This window comes from Amphiura filiformis, chromosome 19, assembly GCF_039555335.1.
Source record: "Amphiura filiformis chromosome 19, Afil_fr2py, whole genome shotgun sequence".
In the NCBI taxonomy this organism is placed as follows: Eukaryota; Metazoa; Echinodermata; class Ophiuroidea; order Amphilepidida; family Amphiuridae; genus Amphiura; species Amphiura filiformis.
Window position 1 is genome coordinate 44,405,995 of NC_092646.1, and position 23,252 is coordinate 44,429,246.

The window sequence follows — 23,252 nt, forward strand, 5'->3', positions numbered from 1 at the left end:
AGCAATTTGTGCAGCTTTATTGCCAGGATTGATTAGTAAGTCAAGAAAGTTTGGCAAAGTGATCAAAACAGAAATTTAAACAAATAACATTTTAAATGATCGTCACTGCTGTTTACAACATTATTGCATGCCAGATCCATAAAAAGGTTCAATGTCTCGTATACATTGTGCTGAAATGTGACAAAAAGTTCAAAATCACATCGCAACTGTCCCTCCTTGAACAAAAATGTTCAAAAACATCAAATTTTGAGGTGGTAAAGTTAATTTTTATAATATTTGCAATCTTTGATTTGATTTGTTTGGGTTTTGACAACCCTGGATAACCCAAAAAAGCCTCTATTGAAGCTTATTTCCATTGGAGTCCATTTGAAAACAGGGACGGGTTGGGAACCCTACTCTTTTCTAAACTGGCTGCGAGATACATGTACAGGTATGGCTCTCTGCACACGGGAGCGACGGCTTAACATACCCTCCAAAGGACAGAGTACTTTCATGATTCAATTACCCAATGAAGTCTGAATTTAATTTACAGAGGTTGGTAATTAATTTCAGACTTTTTTTCCAAGTCAATCTCCCAGCAAATCGTCACCGCCGGGAATTTAACCCGGGACCTCGTGCACTAAAGGCAAGTACCATTGTGCCACGCTCTCCCAAATCCTATTCTTTCAAAAAGAGGTCCACATTTTGGAAGACCCACCATCCTCCCAAAGTGAAACACTGCAGGTATTTCAACCTTAAGGGGGTTCGAAACGATGTTTCTGGAAAACAGAAACTGAATTTAGAACCATTTGAATAGATTGAATAAGTTAAGCTAAATACACTGAGCAAAATAGTTTTTGTTTGAAGGAAATCGGACATACGGTTGTCAAGATATACATGTTTTTAGTTTCTTTGTATTCTATTGTTTTTGCCAATATATTGATGAAGTTAATGAGGAAAATTGGCAAAATGTGCTCATGAATATTCATGTTTGCCAATATTATACCAATATCTTATGAATAAACCTTCATACTTCTTTTATTTTATATGATTTTGACATGAAACTGTGCCAATGTGTTTCTATGGCGTAAAACATTAACATGTGATTTTTCCGCCCATCTAATTTGCATATTTGCATAATTAATTAGCATTATACTTAAAGCTAATTAATTATGCAAATATGCAAATTAGATGGGCGGAAAATCACATGTTAAAGGTTTAGGTCATAGAGACACATTGGCAAAGTTTCAGGTCAAAATTTTAAAGGTAAAAGTAGTATGAAGGTTTATTCATAAAATATTGGGAAAATATTGGCAAAAATTAATATTAATGAGCACATTTTGCCAATTTTCCTCATTAACTTCATCAATATATTGGCAAAAAACAATAGAATACAAAGAATCTTTCAACAGCAATATCTCAAAAACCGTTTGTCCGATTTAACTCAAATTTTGGAATTAAGATTATTTTGCATATCTCTCTGCAACTAGTCTATTTTAATCTCAATCAGAGCAACTTGATTTTGCCTTTCGTACCATCTGTTATGAAGTTGATCATAACTTCTTTTTCACAAGTATTCAGCTGAATTTATACTTGATCGCCAGGCGATTGCGATTAAACGCTTTTGAAAAGCGATGGGCAATCGCCGAATTTTGCGATGCGTCGCTTTCGCATTTATACTTCTCACGGTGATAGCAATTGCAGACGACAATTAAAATATTTTAAATGCCTTCAAAATACATTTTTAAAACATCAGTTGCTGTCAATAATTATGGCTTTGAATTAATTCATCACCAAAAATTAATAATCGAGAAAGGTAAATTAATTAGCAAAATAATAGATCCAGTTGGTTGTATATGATTGGTTGACGCATTCACGTGTCAAGCGATATCGCTGGGAAGTTGGGATTTCTTCAACTTGCAAAAGCGACGTCGTTTTTGCCTCGGCAATTTGAATCGATTGATCGGCTTGAAGCTCTGGAAATGTATCAGTAAACATTGAGCATGCGTGAGAATCGCTTTTCTGCAAAAGCGATCGAGTATAAATTCAGCTTTAATGCTGCTTCTTAAAAATAACTTTCCTTACCCTTCATGAAGAATGTCATTAACATTTTGTATGTCTCTCATCTTTCCATATACAGAAAACCAAACCTTCAAGAGTCTCAATGCATTTATAATACACATGTATCCTTTGCCTTATGATAACTTGATGCTGTGTTTACACACGCTATTCTATGCCAGTCAATAACCTGTGCTGTGTTGAGGTGCAACAATGACAGGTGACTATCTGCGTGTTTACACTGTGCACTCTGTATTTTTACCCGGTATTACCTGGTAACCCACAATCTGATTCAGGCAACAACCAGCACGTTCTACTGATGCTTAAAATAAGGTATGCGGTGTGTACCGGAAGTACTGAAAATAATTTCCTGACCCCAAGCTGCTTTTTAAGGTCACGCTGTGATACATAAAATGTACATAAAAGAAGTTCAACACCCAGCATAACCATTAACCGTTGTGTTTCCACTGACAGAAATACCGGGTGTCACACCACATGGTCTACCTCATGAGGTGGATCACGGTTGCCGGGTGTCCACACCGCATCACTCTGAACCGATCTGTTTCCACTGAGCACATTAACCGGTAACACTCTAAACTATTAAAACCACAATACCCGAAAACCGTTCCCCAGTAGAAACACGCAGTATGTTGAAGATATAAAAATGCTGTACTGTTGGTGCCAGTTTGAAGTTTCATGTTAGTTGTAGCTTAAAGCCCCATTTATCATAGCTTTTACTTTCTCACAAGAACAAAAAAAATTTAAAAGTTGGGAATACAAGTACTGGAGTTACACAGGGGAATGTGGGGGAGGGGAGAGGAGAACATTTCTTATCATATTGGTACTGTTGCGTAAATAAGTTTTTAAAACTTCAGTCAAATTCAAGAAAAGTAAGATAAAAGTATGAAAGTAAAATTTATCAAGGTATCTTAATGTAAAATGTGGAACTATCAGTGTTATCTTGACACTAAATTTCAGTTAGCATTTTATTTCAGCATGGCTTTATAAAGACTTCACAAAAAGTATGCAGCAGTTACAAATACGTCTGTAGCTTCAGAACTATTAATCATATTCACAATATTTTAACATAGAAAGATGGGTAGTATATGTACGTGCATTTTGATACCTCATTTGCTCATTTGTTCAATATGAACAACACATTTTGATGTATCTTGATGTATATTTTAATGTGACCCCTGGGCCTCATGGAAGAACAGAGGATACCTTAAAACATCCACTGAACGAGTAACCCAGGCAAAAGAAGAAATTAAACAAAACAAAACAAACATTTTAAACAACAAAGTAGTATTTTAAAAGACAAAACTTGCAGCACATTGTATTGTATTGAATCCAGCGTGAAGATGATGGCAGGTTTTACATGCCACAATGCTTGCATTATTTTAATAACCATTGATTGCTGTAAGTGCAACTTTTAAATTTGGTGTTTTTTCCTAAAAAGAACTGATGTGTTGTTAATATTGAACGAAATTGGACGAATGGGGTATCACAACCACCTGTTTCTTCATGTTAGAATATTGTGACATGTATGAAGAAGACATGAATGTATATAATTATTCCAAGTCAACTTATTTAGACCACCATAATGCTTAAAATACTTAACTGAAAGATTTGACAGTGCTGAAGTGAAGCATGCAGCCAACAAATTTATCAGCGAGACTGATAACAAACAACTGAACATAGCAAAACTACAAGAATTGGGACAAAATTTGCAACAAGAAGAGAAACAACTTTGTCAGGTATGTTATTATTGAATTAGGTAAATGTAACCAGGGCCACGCCGGCCGGATTTACCTTTTTTGTTTGCACCTGGGCACAGGAACATAATTGATCCCCTGACTCTTTGTATTGAAGTGTTTCATCCCTACCCCACCACTGTAACTAAGTATTCCACAAATGATTGCTTCAAGTTGCTTGAGTATCCTCAAATGTCTTTATCGACACAAATGTGTGCAAAAATTTGCAATTTTAATGCTAAAATTGGGCATAATTAGGGCAATTGTGGCCTTAAACTCGGCCAAGAGAAGTTATACATTCCAACTTATTCCAACTTCCTTTTTCCTTTGTTTTTAAATATTTTTTATTATTTTTTTTCCTCAAAATTTTTGGCCCCCATAGATTGTGGCCCCAGGGCCCAGGCCCACTCTGTCCTATGGTAAGTCAAGTTTAGCCAATTTAAAAAAAGAAAGAAAGTTCACCCAATTTAGCAAATTTAGTGATTCAATTATTATTAATCAGGACCCCACTTCTATACTGTCGCAGTATACTTGGTACCCCGCTTGGTTAACAAACTATGTTGGCAAGAAATTGAAAGGATTGCTGATATCAGTTGTAAAATGTTGTAAAATGGAGAGCAGAGGTGTGATTTCTCAAAATGTTTCCTTAATAAAGGACTTTTTAAAATATCTCCTTCTTTGTACAAATAACAAACATGATTTTCAGGATTTACTTGTTATATATTCACAGTTCACACCCCTAGAATAGTCCCTGAACCTTGACATTGGGCTATTCCAGTGGAAATTCAAATACCCCCCACACAGGGAGTGTGAATTTTAAACAGGAGGTGACCTGAATGAGTGACTCCATTTGAAATCTGCATCCCCTGTGTGGAATATTAAGTCAGGTCTTCCATAGGGGACAAAATTAGGGTGCATCAAACGCCCTTCATGTCACAGAATTTGTTGTGCATCAAACGCCCCTCATGTCACAGAATTTGTTGTCCCTAGTCTTAAAATGTGCCAATGATCATAAAAGTAAGCTGTGCAAAATTTGAAGTGAATCTGAAATTCTCTAGTGGGGCCTCCGAGAGCCTAAAGTTATTGCATTGGATCTATGTATTAGAGTTCATTGACCCCTGTGTAATTTCAATTAGAAGCTACTGTGAAGTTTTAAAATATCTGCTACATGCAAACCGTTTGGTCTTACAAGTTGAAATTACACTAAGCTGATAGTCCGGGGAGGGGGGGGGGGCACTCACATAAACGGTCTTTATGCAAGCGTGACCACCAAAACAAGTAAAAAGGGGTGTTTTTTTAGGCAAGGCAAGTTACACGTGTGACGCATTTAGGGTCTAAAAACACTGATTTTCAAGAATAAGGGTAGTTTTCTTAAACTGAACAACTTGTTTAGGGTACCTTCTCACATTTTTGGTAAATTATGAGTTCAAAAAGAGTACATTTGTTGCATTTTTACTAGCCAAAAACTCATTAGGGGTAAATTCTATATTAAATTACCTTATTAAGGGGCTAAATTTGCTGGTAGGGTGAAACTTGTTTAGGGGGTGTTTAAAAAAATATGGTCACGCATGTGTACATTATCATATTTGAGTGCCCCCGGGCAGATAGTATGGATGATCCTCTTCGAGACAGTTCAGTGAATTGAAATCTTGACTAAAAGTATGAAGACGTGCATTTTCATGACGCACAGGAAATGCATGTTTTCATCTAAAATGTGGTAAAAAGGTGTTGCACCGTCCTGAATGCGCTGTTATATAATTACGGGCCTATTTCAATATTATCTCGAAGAGGATCATTCATACTATCAGCTCATGTAATTACAGCTGCTGAGACCAAACGGTTTGGATTTAGCAGGTATTTAAAAACATCGGCTAGCTTCTAATTGAAATTTTACAGGGGTCAACAAACTTTTATACATAGACCCAATGCAATAACTTTAGGCTCTCGGAGGCCCCACTAGACAACTTCTGATTCACTTCAAATTTTGCACAGCTTGTTTTTATGATCATTGGCACATTTTAAGACTAGGGACAGAATGATCTATTGAAATTAACCAAATTGATGGGCGTTTGATGCACTATGTATTTCAACTAGAATAGCCCATTTCTAACCTGAACCCTCATTATGTGTACATAAATGTGTATGAAGAAAATATTTTAAAAAGTAAACCAAAATCATTAAACAAAAAATCAATCAATTGAACTTGTTCATCATACTTTTTAACTGCAGCAACTTGAGGAAGCAGTAGAAAAGCAAGAACAGGAAAGATTGAGAAAGGAAAAGGAAAGACTAGAAGCTGACAAACAAAGGAAAGAAGAACAAGCTGCACGGTGGGTATAAGAATCTACCATATTAGATCTGGCAATGTAATATGTGTTATCAAACATTAAAAGTGCTATAATTTGGGTTTGCTATGAATATAATCCTCAAAAAGAAAAAAAATATATGAGATCAAAATTCAATTACTTTGATGATATGGTATGATAAGTTTCTCCCATGTTATTTCTTTTAAGAACAATTTCATATATGTAGTATCAAACTTGAAAAAACTAAACTTTTGCAATTCAATCACTTTGATGATATGGTATGATGAGTTTCTCCCATGCTATTTCTTTCAAGAACAATTTCATATATGTAGTATCAAACTTGAAAAAACAAAACTTTTGCAATTCAATCACTTTGATGATATGGTATGATGAGTTTCTCCCATGTTATTTCTTTCAAGAACAATTTCATATATCAAACTTGAAAAAACTTAACTTTTGCAATTCAATCACTTTGATGATATGGTATGATGAGTTTCTCCCATGTTATTTCTTTCAAGAACAATTTCATATATGTAGTATCAAACTTGGAAAAAACTAAACTTTTGCAATTCAATCACTTTGATGATATGGTATGATAAGTTTCTTCTGTATTTTTCTTTCAAGACTAATTTCATGTATGTAGTATCAAACTTGAAAAAAACTAAACTTTTGCTCAGGTACAAATATTTTTATACTAGGGGGAAAAATGCATGAGAATAAAATGCAATCTCTTTGATGATATGTTATCACCAATGATTTTACCATCTCTCTCAAGACCAATCATGTAGTTATGTAAGTTTGCTTTGCTGTGAATATTTAATTTTCAAAAAGAAGAAAGTTGTTCTGCTGCTTTGCTTCCATTTTTTTTCTTTTAAGAGAAAATATCTTGGAGAAAATGTGTACAATGTGCATTAAAATACGACTTTCACACTAATTTTGGTCTTAAACAGACCCCCAAGGCAGGGATGTATAGTTAGGTTTTGTGGTGCCCAGCGTGAGGACATACAATGGCACTCTCTTTTGGGGAAGCCTAAGGGGTGCTTCCCCGTCGGAGTAAAAAAAATTTGCAAATATTAGAAATGAAAATTTTCTTATTTCCTAGCAGATTTGATAAAGTCTTTTACACAAATCGGTTACTAATTTGGTCAGTCAAGGTGAATTATGACATCACATACTGACTATTTTGGTTGAAATACACACACATTTTGACTTCTATTGCTGGGGGCACTGAATAGATCGATTTATGCATAGCCAAACAAAATTGGTTGATTACCCCAAGACAGAGAATATTCAAACTTGGACTAAAATGTGCGATATTTGTCTGTCCTCAGAGAGGATCATTTATTCAATACACATATACCAATATTTCTACATAAAGCAATAGTTTGAAGTACTGATCATTTACATCACATAATTGGATAAATATCTTTGGACCTGAGAAAACTCTATATAATATTAGGGCTTGAATAAATCGGAGAGCAAACATTATCCATAGCCACTACTTCCCGGTAAACATACCACTGAAAGCTAATTAACAATATATAATATAATATTAGGGCTTGAATGAATCGGAGAGCAAACATTATCCATAGCCACTACTTCCCGGTAAACATACCACTGAAAGCTAATTAACAGTATATAATATAATATTAGGGCTTGAATAAATTATCCATAGCCACTACTTACCGGTAAACATACCACTGAAAGCTAATTAACAGTATATAATATAATATTAGGGCTTGAATGAATCGGAGAGCAAACATTATCCATAGCCACTACTTCCCGGTAAACATACCACTGAAAGCTAATTAACTGTATATATTATGACCTGGTAAATCATACCGATAGCCACTACATCCCGGTAAACTACCACTGAATGCTAATTTAACATAACATAATATTTATCAAGTTAACCTAATATTAATTATTAGGCCATATGATCAGAATTGGTATCATTAACATGATTAAGAAATAGTATAAAGATCAATAAACCGCCCTTAAAGAAGTACATTTTTCACATCAGGGCTGGGCGGGAGGGAAATTTCATCTCGATCCACTCTGATCAATTGCAGACAAACAAGTGACGATTCAAATGAACTCGGCATCCAACTTCACTGTGCACAAACAAAGAAGAGAACGCCCATTGGATGAACGGAAAAGGCCCATTAGCATTGACAACAATACCATAAACAAAGGGCTCAACCATTCTCTGCTGGGGTAAATTGGTTCTATTTAGACAAGCTAAATAAAACCGTATTACCCCAAGACAGAGAATATTCAAACTTGGACTAAAATGTGCGATATTTGTCTGTCCTCAGAGAGGATCATTTATTCAATACACATATACCAATATTTCTACATAAAGCAATAGTTTGAAGTACTGATCATTTACATCACATAATTGGATAAATATCTTTGGACCTGAGAAAACTCTATATAATATTAGGGCTTGAATAAATCGGAGAGCAAACATTATCCATAGCCACTACTTCCCGTAAACATACCACTGAAAGCTAATTAACAATATATAATATAATATTAGGGCTTGAATGAATCGGAGAGCAAACATTATCCATAGCCACTACTTCCCGGTAAACATACCACTGAAAGCTAATTAACAGTATATAATATAATATTAGGGCTTGAATAAATTATCCATAGCCACTACTTACCGGTAAACATACCACTGAAAGCTAATTAACAGTATATAATATAATATTAGGGCTTGAATGAATCGGAGAGCAAACATTATCCATAGCCACTACTTCCCGGTAAACATACCACTGAAAGCTAATTAACTGTATATATTATGACCTGGTAAATCATACCGATAGCCACTACATCCCGGTAAACTACCACTGAATGCTAATTTAACATAACATAATATTTATCAAGTTAACCTAATATTAATTATTAGGCCATATGATCAGAATTGGTATCATTAACATGATTAAGAAATAGTATAAAGATCAATAAACCGCCAAACAAGTTTCTTTGCAAAAGAAACTTGCTATTCCTTTTTTTTTGAGAGAGGGCGGTATAAAAGCATATTAAATTAGGTATAAGTTTAAGTCAGTTTCTGGTTTTAGTTTAATACATGTACCAGTGATCAATGATCAGCCTATTGATTTCTCATAAATTTATTTCTAGATGGCTGTATAGCACCATTTAACTTCTAAGATAACAAAGTTAGCCAACTAACTTCTGTAACATAGAAACATACTGTGGTTTTGATTCAGCACGATCAGATAGTTAATATCCCTGTAAATACCAAGCTGCTCGTAGGAATAACCAATAATCCTTCCTAAGCAGTCCTACACGTACATGTAGTTGTTACTAAAATTATACGAAGTACAATAATATTCATAAACCTTGGATTAACTATACACTATATACTCGTGTTGATGGTAACAGAATTTGCATCTCAACAGATGCAGTACATTTTGGTATCATTATTTAAAAGACAATCAAAGCATATTTAGAGACTAACGAGTGTTAACAATAAAACTAGACCACATTAATTTCGATATGCTTGTTGAAATATTCATTACATCTTCACGAATTTTAAGAAACACGTTTTTGCATCTAATAAATCGCCATATAAATTTAAGGTAGCGATTCAGAATTGAAATCTTAACAATATTACAAATTTGGTATGCTTCATGAAATAAAGCATGCTGCAAATTATTTCAAAGACTAACAAAGAATAATAATATTTAATACTGACCCAATGTTAACAATGAAGTGAATGGCCCATGATTTTTGATATGGCTGAATTATTCTTAATATATCTTCACAGAATTCTGGAAACATTTTGTTGCATCTAAGACATAGCCATAACATAAATATGCGCATTTAATAAATAATTAAAAGCTTATACCAATTAACTAAGTTTTTATCTTGTTGATGGTAGAATAGCGTGCATCTCAACAAGTGTACAAATTTGGTATGCTTATACTGAATTAAGCATGCTGCCACTATGTCAAAGACAATCCAAAGTTACAAACATATTTCAAGATTTGAAACTAATGCCAACCGTGAAAACAATGACAAATTGAAATAGGCTAACTCTCTATTTATCGCACGTAGTTCCAAAGACAAACTGTTGCCTACAACAGAAGTTGTAACCCTTGGTAACAAAAAAGTAGGCTATTAGCCTATTTTATGCGCTCAATGTATTGCACATTTTAGATATTTGAATTGTTCAGTAGATGCATCACACTTTGGTATATAATAGGCCTACCACAATTCACTATACTGGTATGCGTGCAATAGAGCATATTACAGTTATTTTGTAAAAAGCCTGATATTATAAAAAGTATTAAAAACTATAAAAATAATATAGAGCAGCATGAATACGCAATTGTAATATATCTTACCAATTAACTATATGGTAAACGAGCATGCATCTCAACAAGTGCAGCGCGTTTTGGCATGCTTATACTAAATAAAGCCTGCTACCATCATTTTAAAGACAAATGAACATATTTCAAGATATAAAATCTAATGCTAACAATGGAACCAAAGACAAATTATTTTTTGTTGACCAATTGAAATCTTCTCTATTTTGCATGCAGTTCTGAAGAGGCACTTTTGTTTATAACAGAAGTTGTACATTTGGTAACATAAAAATAGGCAGTATATTTTGAACACTCAATGTATTGTTACTATTGTACAATTTTTAATCTATACTTAAATATTTGAATTCATGAAATCTTACGATATTGGTATTTCCATTCATAAGACATTCCAAGCTTAATGGTAAGTAGCAAATACCTTAATTGTTGAGTTATCACTATTTGAGGTGAATAACTGCTATTCTTGATTCGATTCAAATAGTATACTGATTTGATTCAAATAGTTTACTGTTCTCAATGTAAGAATCCAGAAATGCATAGTAATTGTCCTCACAAGAAAACGTTCAAGATTATATGTTCACATTCTTCATGCGCAGATCATTTCTTCATCAGTTACCAATACCATATCCCTACCTACGTATATGTAGGCGAGATGAGCACGTCAAATCAAACACAGATACCATTATCCATTTGTTCGCAGTTGAAGATTTATCAGCTGTGATATGCGACTAATTAAAGTTGATACCCATACACCTTTAGCATGCTTTTCTTCATGGTTTACTACTATATCCCTACCTACTTATTATGTAGGCGAGATGAGCACTGACGAGCCATAACACTGTCCATCTGTTCGCAGTTGAAGAAGATCAGCTGTGATCTCAAGACAAATTTAAGTTAATAACATATCCTTTTAGCTAACTTTTCTTCATCGGCTTACTACCATATCCCTACCTACTTATTATGTAGGCGAGATGAGCACTGACGAGCCATAACATTGTCCATCTGTTCGAGTTGAAGAAGATGACCTGTGATCTGCGATACATTTAAGTTAATAACCATATCCTTTTAGCTAACTTTTAGTTTAAGAAGATCAGCTGTGATCTCGACAAATTTAAGTTAATAACATATCCTTTTAGCTAACTTTTAGTCATCGACACTACCATATCCCTACCTACTTATGTAGATTTAGATAATCACGACGAACCATAACCATGATAACATTGTCCATCTGTTCGCAGTTGAAAAAGATCATCTGTGATCTCATGCGACAAATTTAAGTTAATAAACCATCCTTTTAGCTAACTTTTCGTAATCGGCTTGACTACCATATCCCTACCTACTTATTATGTAGGCGAGATGAGCCGACGAGACATAACATTGTCCATCTGTTTGCAGATGAAGAAAATCAGCTGTGATCTGCGTGGAATTTAAGTTGATAATGCATTATACTTCTAGTTAGCGTTCTTCGTCATCTTACTGCCATATCCCTACCTACGTAATGTAAGCGAGATGAGGACGTCAAACAGATCCGTGTTTTATATAATAACATTGTCCATTTGTTCACAGCTGAAGAAATGTTTTATTTTTCTATAAATGTGTATTCCTCGGCAATGGATCACTGTCAGTATTATATGCAACAAATTTCAGTTGTACTATACAGGCAGGATGATCGGTATTACGTGCTGCCAGACTTGATCGGTGATCCCGTCATTTTTTAATATACAGCCATGAAGATCATATAATGTACCCTGCTAATTCATTTCCCATCATTCCGTATACCTGCAACAAACCATAAACAAAGAACAGAAAAAGGGAACAAAATTGTGTATGTTCAAGCACCCGCTGTGCTCGCTGTAAACAGATTTCAATCCAAATAAAATTACCGCTGTACAATCATGTAAAACCCTTGTGCTTTGTTAACTGATCATCGATTCTCCCATATTCATGATATTCGGTTTCTCGGCCTCCATCCTCGAAACTGATGTTCTGTTATCAGCTGAAAATTCATATTTTACTGAAGCCCTCGGTGAAATTTAACACCTGGTCTCACAGTCTGCTATATTTTCGATTGAACGGTGCCCTTTTCATTCACTATGATATAATGCCCTACTTATTCGTCACTATTGACCAATATTTTAATTATTTAACCATTCGAGTTGTGAATAATTTGTATTTATTGATTCATTAATTTATATTTTGGTTTATTTATTTATTTATTCTATATTTATTATTATTATTATTATTATTATTTATTTAATTATTATTATTATTATTAAATTAATTATTTTATTTATTTATTTATTATCCTTATTCATTATTATTTAACAGTTCAAAATGTTCGTTCACTTGACTTTCTGAAGCTCAGGAAATATTTTAAGTATGCACTATTAATTCTTCCATAAAGTGGCGCATTCAGCGATAGTAATTAGATTTGAAAGTAAGAAAACCGGCTCTAATTTTACATCAGAACTGATATTGCAATTTCACCTTCCTTCCGTTTAAACATTTAATTCAGATTTTTCCTTTCTTTCTTTCTTGCTTTAATTTACACAAAAAGCCAAATTGATAAACTATCTATCCGGGAACATAATTAAATACCAACGCTTTCGTTTCTTGATACAACTTATGATAACATTGCGTTTACGGCTTATTGATTTGTTAACATAGAAGTTCGACTTATTTTGTGTTGATTATCTTTTGTATGCTTTATCTTTGATTTTATGTTGTAATATTGATGTGGACGCACCATCGGGTAGATGAGTGCCACTTTTGTAAAAGTGAAGTAAAAGTGAAGTTCCAAATCTGTCTATCTATCTATCTATCTATCTATCTATCTATCTATCATGTAGCGAAATCGGTGCATTAATATTCTTGGATGTATACCATCTATTGATTACCGAATTAATACAACTGTAATATAGATCCACGTAAATAAATGTAATTATTATGTTTATGTCTACATTATTTTGAAACGACTCACAGCGGATAAATGACCATTGATCATGTCCTTGCAATCAATCACGAGAAAACATAAATAGTTCCTGATTATACGCCATTAACTACCGTTGATAATGCAAAATCAGTAAGAATTCATCTAAATAATTCCGAACAAATTTCATCTCGATCCACTCTGATCAATTGCAGACAAACAAGTGACGATTCAAATGAACTCGGCAGCCAACGTCACAGTGCACAAACAAAGAAGAGAACGCCCATTGGATGAGCGGAAAAGGCCCATTAGCATTGACAACAATACCATAAACAAAGGGCTCAACCATTCTCTGCTGGGGTAAATTGGTTCTATTTAGACAAGCTAAATAAAACCGTATTCAGCACCCTTCCAATATAGTGGCCTGGGCACATTCTCTCACTTTTCCCCAGCTGTCCCAAAGGCTTTGTTGTGGACAAAAGGTGCTCATATACAAACATTAGAATTTTGTAAAATATTAATAACTTTTATGTGAAAAAAAAAATTTGGTACCTCCAGAAATGATTGTTTATTAAGAAAACTGCTTGAATTCAACAATATTTAGCAATGCTTGAGGTAAAATTTGGTTTAAAAAAGCTCCCAATATAAATTTTATTGGATATAATGCATGGGAAGTGAGCTAAAATTTTGAATTTGTACACTAATTTGACTATAGATTTGGGTGAATTTTGTTTTTAAACATGCTCCGAAATTAAATAATTGTCTGTGGACAAATTTAACTCAAAACTTGGAATAAGAATGTTTAGGTGGAAGTTCATGGAGGTAGAAAACTCCATGTGCTGCAATCGATCCATTCACCTTTAAGCTTCTACCATATTATAGAGCTCTCTCTCTCAAACATAATGTATAGTAGCAAACATTAAAAGTGTTATCATTTTGCTTCACTGTGAATATTTAATATTCAGACTGAAAATAAACTTGGAGATCAAAATTCAATCTCTGTTGATGATATGGTATCACATACTTCTTTATTCTTCAATTTCAGCAGGTGTTTTTGTTAATATGAGAAAGAAAATATTCAAAGACTTTGATATTTAAGATGAATATTTCAAAATGTTAGCATAGTCTCAGATGGTTTCTTGTTGCGTTGTATTACTGATTACATTAGTGTGAGCTGTTAGTTGATATTATACACAAAGAAAATGCATAAGGAAGTGTTTGTTTGGTATTGCCTGTTGTATACATTTAACCATCAAGTGTTTTTATTTCCAATACAGACAGAGAGAGATACCTATAATACACACCAGCCAAGGTAAACCACCATATAGAAACAACACACCAGGAATAAATGGTAATAACCCGATACAACATCATTCATCCATCACCAACACTGCTAATGTCAATACAGCATCTTGGACTAGCCACAGCCATGTCATTCGGAGCAATGCTGCCCCCTCTCAGCCGACACCACCACAGCAAGTACGCAAATCACCACCTTTCATCCAGATGCCTTTGCTGTCCTCGTCATCATCCTCGCTAATGGCACAGCAGGCCAAGTTGACTACGTCATTGGGAGTTGATAAAGGTGTCAAAACTTCAACAGCGCCTCCACGCTTCACACTACAAGTCCCTATGCTGCCTCAGCAGCAACAGAAGCAGTTGACATCACAGGTTAGTTAACATCACTGTATTCAAAATATATCAATTCTACCCCATGCAATGACAAAAAAAATGGGGTTCCTCCCAGTCTGATTCCCCGCTGTCAAAATAAAAATTGGGGGACATTTTGTGACTTGAACATCTAATTGCTTCATTTTATTGTATGCCATGGGTGCTTTCACAAACCTTACATATGATCAAACAAAAGTCATTTAAAGGGTACAACACCCATTGCATTTTTTTGCGTTTTTTTGCATTTTTGAAGAAATGAGAAAAAAAATTGGACAAAGTGGTATGCAAAATGAAGGGGCAAATCTTCTTGTTCTATTGGTGACATCAATCATGTACCACTTTTTGGCTTCTACCTTTAAAAGCATGTAAGCTACATTGCTACAGATGCCACCAATAGAACGAGAAGATTTGCCCCTTTATTTTGCATACCACTTTGTCCAATTTTTTCTCATTTCTTCACAAAATTCAAATAAACGCAAAAAAAGAAATACAATGGGTCTAGTACCCCCTTAAATTCACCAAATTTGGACAATGTTCAGATCCAAACCCCTTGGGCCTAAACTTGGTCCCATCTATTTTTTAAAATAGATCTTTGTATGAATAGATTTCCCAATTGTAGCCAAGTTTGAAAATTCTAGATATACACAAATTAAGCCATGACACCCCCCACTTATTCCCATATGCAGAGAGACACTTCAAAAAGATACATATTGGTCATGCATACCCACATTATAAACATGCATACATTCACCCAACCCACGACTTGCAAACACACAACATTCAGCGCATAACAACACATACATACTCATTTTTTGAAAAGGAAACAGGATTGCGCTCCAAGAATGCAATTAAAGTGACTATACTTAATTTGCAATGATACATTGCACCTGAGAAGGACTTGTAAAGCTGATAAATTGGTATCTCACCTTTTGCATCACATAATGATTAACATTTTATGCTAGATTATGGGAGAGCTGTTTCACACATCTAACTTGCAAACTGGGATAATATGTGTGGATTTCATCACAGGGACACTTATCTCTTGGGGAAACTTAGTGAATAATCATTGCCAATGAAATGTAAGTTGAAGGTCAAAAGTGAACAGACAATGTTTTGGTAGGTTTCAGGGAGAATATTTTATTCAAATTAAGAAGTTTTGTTGCGCTTAACTGTAAGACAATCAGAAAAATTTCACTTGAAAGATATGACTCAGATTCCTATTTTCCGTGCAATGGTCAAATGTTTTTTGGGGATTGCCATGGTCAAAAGGCTATATAGTAGGGCTATCATAGTGCATGCATTACATTGCCCATAGGCCACTGTGTTGTAATATATACTGCGCCAATAAAGTATCCTTACACTTGGAAAAATAATCACAATTTCAAAACCAAACAATATTGGGGTAAATTTGTTTTTTTAATAGATGCACTATCTAATCCTGCACATTATGACACCACATTGAATCCAATGTGACCTCAAGAAGTAAAGTTACAATCAATTGAATACACGAAGGTCCAGTTTTAAAAGTGACAAACTGGCCTATACAAGACGAAAAAAGATTCCAACAAGCGCAACAAAGAGACAACACAGTTTCTTCAATAAAGCATCATTTAAAGTAGTTTTTATTTCAGTTTTTACTTCTCTGTAAAACTTTCATTTTATTTGTCAGTTCTTTTTTTTTTTCAGTTTTCTTGTGTTCCTTTTATTTTAAATTAAAGCCGAACGCAAAAATTTGCCATTCACCACTCTCAAACCAGATGTCTAGTCTGTGGAGTTTTGAATAGGCCAGTTTGTCACTTTTAAAACTGGACCTTCATCTAAACAAATGCTTGTAACTTTACTTCTTGAAGTCACATTGGATTCAATGTGGTGTCATAATGTGCAGGATTAGATAGTACATATAATTAAAAACAAATTCACCCCAATAGTGTTCAGTTTTGAAATTGTGATTATTTTTCCAAGTGTAAGGATACTTTATTGGCGCAGTATATGTCAGTTGACAAAGAAAATACAAATTGGACAATGTCTTTGAATAGGCCAGTTTGTCACTTTTAAAACTGGACCTTCATCTAAACAAATGCTTGTAACTTTACTTCTTGAAGTCACATTGGATTCAATGTGGTGTCATAATGTGCAGGATTAGATAGTGCATCTATTTAAAAAACAAATTCACCCCAATAGTGTTCAGTTTTGAAATTGTGATTATTTTTCCAAGTGTAAGGATACTTTATTGGTGCAGTATATGTCAGTTGACAAAGAAAATACAAATTGGACAATGTCTTTGCCAGACAATCATATCTGCAAGAAAGGTTATTGCATACAAACATAATTAATAGTCCTAAGTTTCTGATGGCTATAAATCTTCTTTTTTTTTCTTCTTCTTTTTTTGTTGTTGAGAAGTTGAGGCTGTGGATCACAAAGTGCCCCTTTAATGAAATATTGACTAATTAATCAGAATTAATGGCAATTATTTAGGCAATACATTACATACAAATATTAAATGTTTTATAATTAACAAGTCAATTATTATTGATATGTCATTAATATTAAGGATCAACCAAGCATTGATGGTCGATTGAGATCTAACAAATTTAGCTCTATTGCCTCAGGTAACTTTAGAGAGAAATGAATTCTGTCCACTCCTTTCATTGAACAAAACCCATATATTTGCCGCTGAACATACATCATCACAGGTACATCGAATTAGCATATGTGCTCAGTTTGAATCCAAAAATTAGAAAAACTTCATTGAAATATTTTAAAATTAAAATACCCAATTAAGCAAAATAAAAAGTCTGAGCCATCCAAATTTTGAAACAAACCTGGCAATTGATAAAAATTAAAATATAATTGATAATCTACATTTTTAAATATTTATTTTCTTTGGTTTTGTAATTTTAATTGCAAAAGTGAAGATCTCTTATTCATACTGCTTACCCACTTACCCAGTAATAGCGTGCATGAAAGTAATAACATTGATACATAGCCACATTTTAAGTATATTTGTTGATTTATTACAGAGCTTGGGGATGTGTAAAGAGTTTTTTTTAATCCATAACCAATAGACTAACCAACCTGACTTCAAAGGCTTGTCACCTAGAAACAAAATGCCCCATTTATGTTACCCTTTCAATCTTTCTACCTGACACCTCCCCATAATCACGTACACCAGTCTTTTTATTCTTTAGTATCCTACATTTTCCTGATAAATTCCAAATTTATTTATAAAAATTCTGAAATTGATAAAGAATTTCTGCTCAGAAATGTTGAGATTTGTCAATTGCTCTGAACATAGCACAGGGAAGGTAAAAAGCATGCTTCCAAATAGTCATGATGTGATGAAAGAAAGCTTTCAAGTAATGTGTATATTATTACACAGCAGTCATGATCATGCATTTATGTAAAAGGGTGCTATCTACTGAAGATAGTATTCTGGTAATTTACCCGTATACATGCATTTCTATTGTTCCTTAAAACACTGAATTCTAAATCTAGGCTAAGTCAGATGTCAGTATCAGGTATCACAGATGTGCACAAGTAGCTTTGATGGCTTGTGTAATAGAACAAAATAATAATAAAATCAGTGATTGTTTGTCAACACATGAAATTAAAGAAGCTGAAATTACTGCTACAAAGTGGTTATTTTCATGAAGTGGTTATTTTCGTGATTTAAGGTTGGCTTACAAATTTAACAACATGCAAAACTTACATGAACTGTCATTATATAATAATATTTTTAAGGCATAAAAATTCCCTTTTGTCAAAAATCACACAAAAAAAATTGTCTATAAAAATAACCACTCTTCAAGATTTAGTCTTACTAAGAGGAAATATAGTTGTGGAAGTTGAGTCGGGAGATGATATGTTATTGAGAACATTAGACACAGTTAATGTTGCGCTTTCATCCATAACATTGCTGTAAACTATCTACTGAAGATAGTACATTATAGATTGTGCTGATTGAGTACATCACATTATTATTGCATTGTTTTCTACAAGTGCCTTGATCTGACTTTTGATGTAACCCTTAATACATGACTAATTTTTAAAATTAAAAAACTATGAAGGAAGAAATGACTTTGAAAAAAAATCTGGATATAAGTAATTTCTTTGCAACTTAATTCCGAGTAAAAATTTAAATTTGGCATTTGGCCATCGTAAAAGAGTGAAACCTTTTTTACATGATTTTTGACAATCACAACCACACAATTCACAGACCTAGCACAAGTCTAATTATGTTATAGTATAGGCAAATGTGATCTTAATTCTGCTTCCTATCTGTATTTTGATTATTGTTTATTAAAAATAAGTTGGCTTGATTGATTGGTTTAAGATACAAAAACAAAATGCCCTACGATTGCAAAAAGTTCAAGCTACAAAACTTTAAAAAAAATCTATTTTAAGGGATTGTGATCATAAAAGTAATGTTGCCATGGTATATATGACTGTTGATTACCATTGTTTAAAAAGCATGAATCATGATTCAAAAAATATATCGGTTAAGGATATTTGCCCTTAAATTTGACAAATTGGCTCCACAAATTTATAGTTTTCAAGGGCTTTCAAATTTAAACAAGAGCAATTTTTAGAAGAATCTTGAAAATAGGACTTACGGAATATATCGAATAATAACATTTCATATGAAAAATGCATTTTGATCCAGAACATTCATTCATTGTTTATTAAATGTTATTAAACTTTTGTTTCTGATCTGATCCTCGCATACATTTATTGGCTCGCAATGTCTTATGCCCAGGGTGAAGCATATAGTCCAACTCCTTCTTCATTAAAAGCTTTTGTGTGTCAGCAAATTAATTTGCAGCTGGTAAATGTGGGGTCATATATTTTCAATTCATGATGATACAATAACTGATATGGCATCCATACCGGGCATCCATATGACATCCATGTATATGAATATGAATTCAACTTCCAGTGGTCTATTCCATTTTAAATATACCCCACTGCTATCTCAATTCCAGTCAAACTATATGGTTAATCCAGGTGAGATGGTTGTATTTTATGTCAAAGTCCATCTGCATTATTATTTCTTTATTTGTTTGAACACATTATGTGTACATCCATATCAAAAAGATGCACTTGTCAGCTGCTACATGTATCTCTTTTTACATTACAGCAGAGGATTAAATACCAGATTCATCTCAAGTTTAGATCACTTTAACAAATCATCCCCAAATCACATGGTTTAGGAATACCGAATACATTCCTAAACCATGTGACTTGGGGATGATTTGAAGTGACCTCCACTTGAGATGAGTCTGGTATTTATTCATAGCTAAATGTATAAAGAGATACATGTTGCAGCCGACAATGGCATCCTTTTGATATGAATGTATACATATATATCCAATTCCATCTTGATGAGTGTGACAGTGTATCAGATTGCATTGGGCCTTCTGGTCATTGCAGTATCAACCTTCAGTGGTCCTGTACAAAGCATATTTAATACATTTTGTTTTTATGCCAATGACCTATGTGCAGCTGTACATAAAGGTGTTGTTATATGATACCCTGTATTTTTGTTTAAATTAAGACAAGTGCCAGGATACAGATTGATATTGAGGTCTGTCATCTTAAAACTTACTAGAAAAAGAAGTTACAGAGTCTTAAAGACTCTGAAAGGGATTTTTTTCCAGTAAGTAACTTTTTATTTAATTGTGTTAATATAAATATCAAAATGAAAGTTTTGCTTATTTGTATACAGAGTATATGCTTTACTTCTAATTTAACCGACTTTTACCACAATAAACTTATAACAAGAAGATAAACAAACAAACAAAAACAAAATTCAATATACTGACAATTTCATCTCACAAAAGGTAAAATATCAGATATTCGCTGGCAAAGTGATGTAATAATCGGATTGACTACCATAGCAATAGGGTAAAACAACTTTTGAATATACCGCAATTCACTAGTACGTTCACATGGTACCTCTGCATTGAACCATATCATGCTGATTACTCGCACCTGTATGATTAGTATCTTTCAAAAGAGCGGTATTGTATTCAATCTGAGTGGAACCTGCTTGTAGTGCAGCGCGATATATTCAAAAATTGTTTGACCCTATTGCTATGGTAGTTAAAAATTGTTTTACCCTGTTGCTCATGGGGAGCACGGTGGCCTAGCGGAACGGGCACTGACTCATAATCGGAAGGTTGCGGGTTCGAGCCCCAGCGACGCCATCGTGTTGTGCCCTTGAGTAAGGCACTTTATCTTGATTATTCCTCTCCACCCAGGTGTTTAAATGGGTACCGGCATTCTTAAATGCTGGGAATGTAACAGACTCGACTAGAGGAGGTGTAGCGATCCCCCTATAGCAACATTACATGGAGGGGCTGGCCCAATCGCCAATGAAAGAGAGATGGGCACTCCGATCACTGTTTATACAGGATCGTCTCCTTTACCTTTACCTTTTATGGTAGTTAATCCGATTATTACATCACTTCGACAGCGAATACTGCAGCAAAATAAAAAGGAAAATGTCCATGCATAAATTTTATCCAGAACTCGAACAACTTCTAATAAAGAAAAAGATTCAGTTCAACTTTTTTTGTTCTTGTCAGTTTCATTGCAGAATTTTACCTTGATATGACAAATGTAAGCATTTTTGTTTGAATAATATTCCATATTAAATATTCACAATGGAAAGCATTAAGTCCCATCATTACAGTATTATGAATATATTATCACTGTTTAAGTTATACTTATAACCCAGAGGAGTACAATGTGAAAATATTGCCCCATGTGAATCGCTATAGCACCTGAAAGTCTCAAAGACACTTCAATCTGACCCATTTATGTGGGATGGATGTTAGAAACTGTCTTGTTTTAAACAGATTACTTGCCTGAAAAATGACTTTGGGATTTGACAGTTTGTACCTGATTGATCGATATCTATAATTTAAAACTGCCAGAAAGTTCACCTCTTTGGTTTTTTTATGTTTAGGAACTTACCTGGAAATAAAAGTTGTCAGCAATGTCTCACACTTTTTCCCCCCAAGTGAAAGTTTTTATGCAAATAGGGAAAAAGCCTAAAGATGTTAATTAGCCCTAACCTTTTTACCATCTATGATTTGCTGATGTTCATGTAGACAGACTTAGGCATGTGTGTGTGCCACTTAGTAGTCTGTGGCCACAAATAAGCAAAAAATTGCTACTGACCCAAACATGAAGCTCCTGTACCCTCAAATACAAAATTTGCCTTTGTACTTTGTTTTCAAATGTTTGACCCTCTCAACCCCCCCAATGAAAGTTGAAGACCACAGTCAGGCCCGTACGCAGGATTTTTTTAATGGGGTGCTGATTTTGAAAAACTGGACTTTTTTACAAGGGGGGGGGGCGATTTTGTGAAAAGTGGACTTTCTTCCCCAAATTTGGACCTTTTTTGACCAAAAAAGCGTAAAAAAAAAGATTTTTTTGCTCGCTACACTCGCAAATTCTGAAATTTTGGGACTTTTTGTATACTTTTGCAAATTTGGGGAGGTGCGGTCGCACCCCCGCACCCCCCCTGCGTACAGGCCTGACCACAGTCCACACTGGTGTTAGGGGGGAAAGTGGGTACACTGGCTTTCAGAAAAGAATGTCACTTTCTCACTCTGATCAATGCACACACCCTGTTAAGCTTTGTGGTCCCTTCATGAACGCTACTCTGCGCCGACCAACACTCTGACGAGTAATCAGCCAATCAGATTACAAGTCTGTTATGATAATGAGATGATTGAAGTATCATTGTTGAATTATTTTGGTCCCCATGACAACATCACAGATTAACCATACTATAACGTTCCAACTTTATATGATTGTAGCAAAGATCAAAGATGCATCATTTATAGTGCCGATTTGTTTTTCTGACCTTAGCAGAAAAACAGTTCCGATTTATCATTTATCAGTGTTGAGATTGAAAAGTCACATTGCATGTTATCAGATTTGAGATCATGTTTCCATGTTTATTTTTGTTTTTCTTGTATGCAAGTGAAAATGATTATAGATTTGCTAGTAGTTCTTGTAACTTGAGATTTGCACAAAGTCATATTTTATCTTGATTGAACAAGAAACACTCAAGACATAATCCCATGCTGACATTTTACAGGCAAACACTCACATTCAAGTGAGAAATACAAAATAGAAAGCAAACAAGTTCAAGACTAAAACAAACAAATTGTGCAAAAGGTTA

The 23,252-nt window shown here is 34.1% G+C and overlaps 1 protein-coding gene across 1 annotated transcript in view; it reads left to right on the plus strand.

Annotated features, from left to right (window-relative positions):
- LOC140141629 (uncharacterized) overlaps positions 1-23,252 on the plus strand; it is a 176,327-nt gene that overhangs the window by 16,612 nt on the left and 136,463 nt on the right. Inside the window, exons 7-8 of the mRNA XM_072163540.1 lie at positions 6,021-6,121; positions 14,662-15,055. Of these exons, the coding sequence (XP_072019641.1) occupies positions 6,021-6,121; positions 14,662-15,055 (495 nt within the window). The remainder of the gene's footprint in view (positions 1-6,020; positions 6,122-14,661; positions 15,056-23,252) is intronic.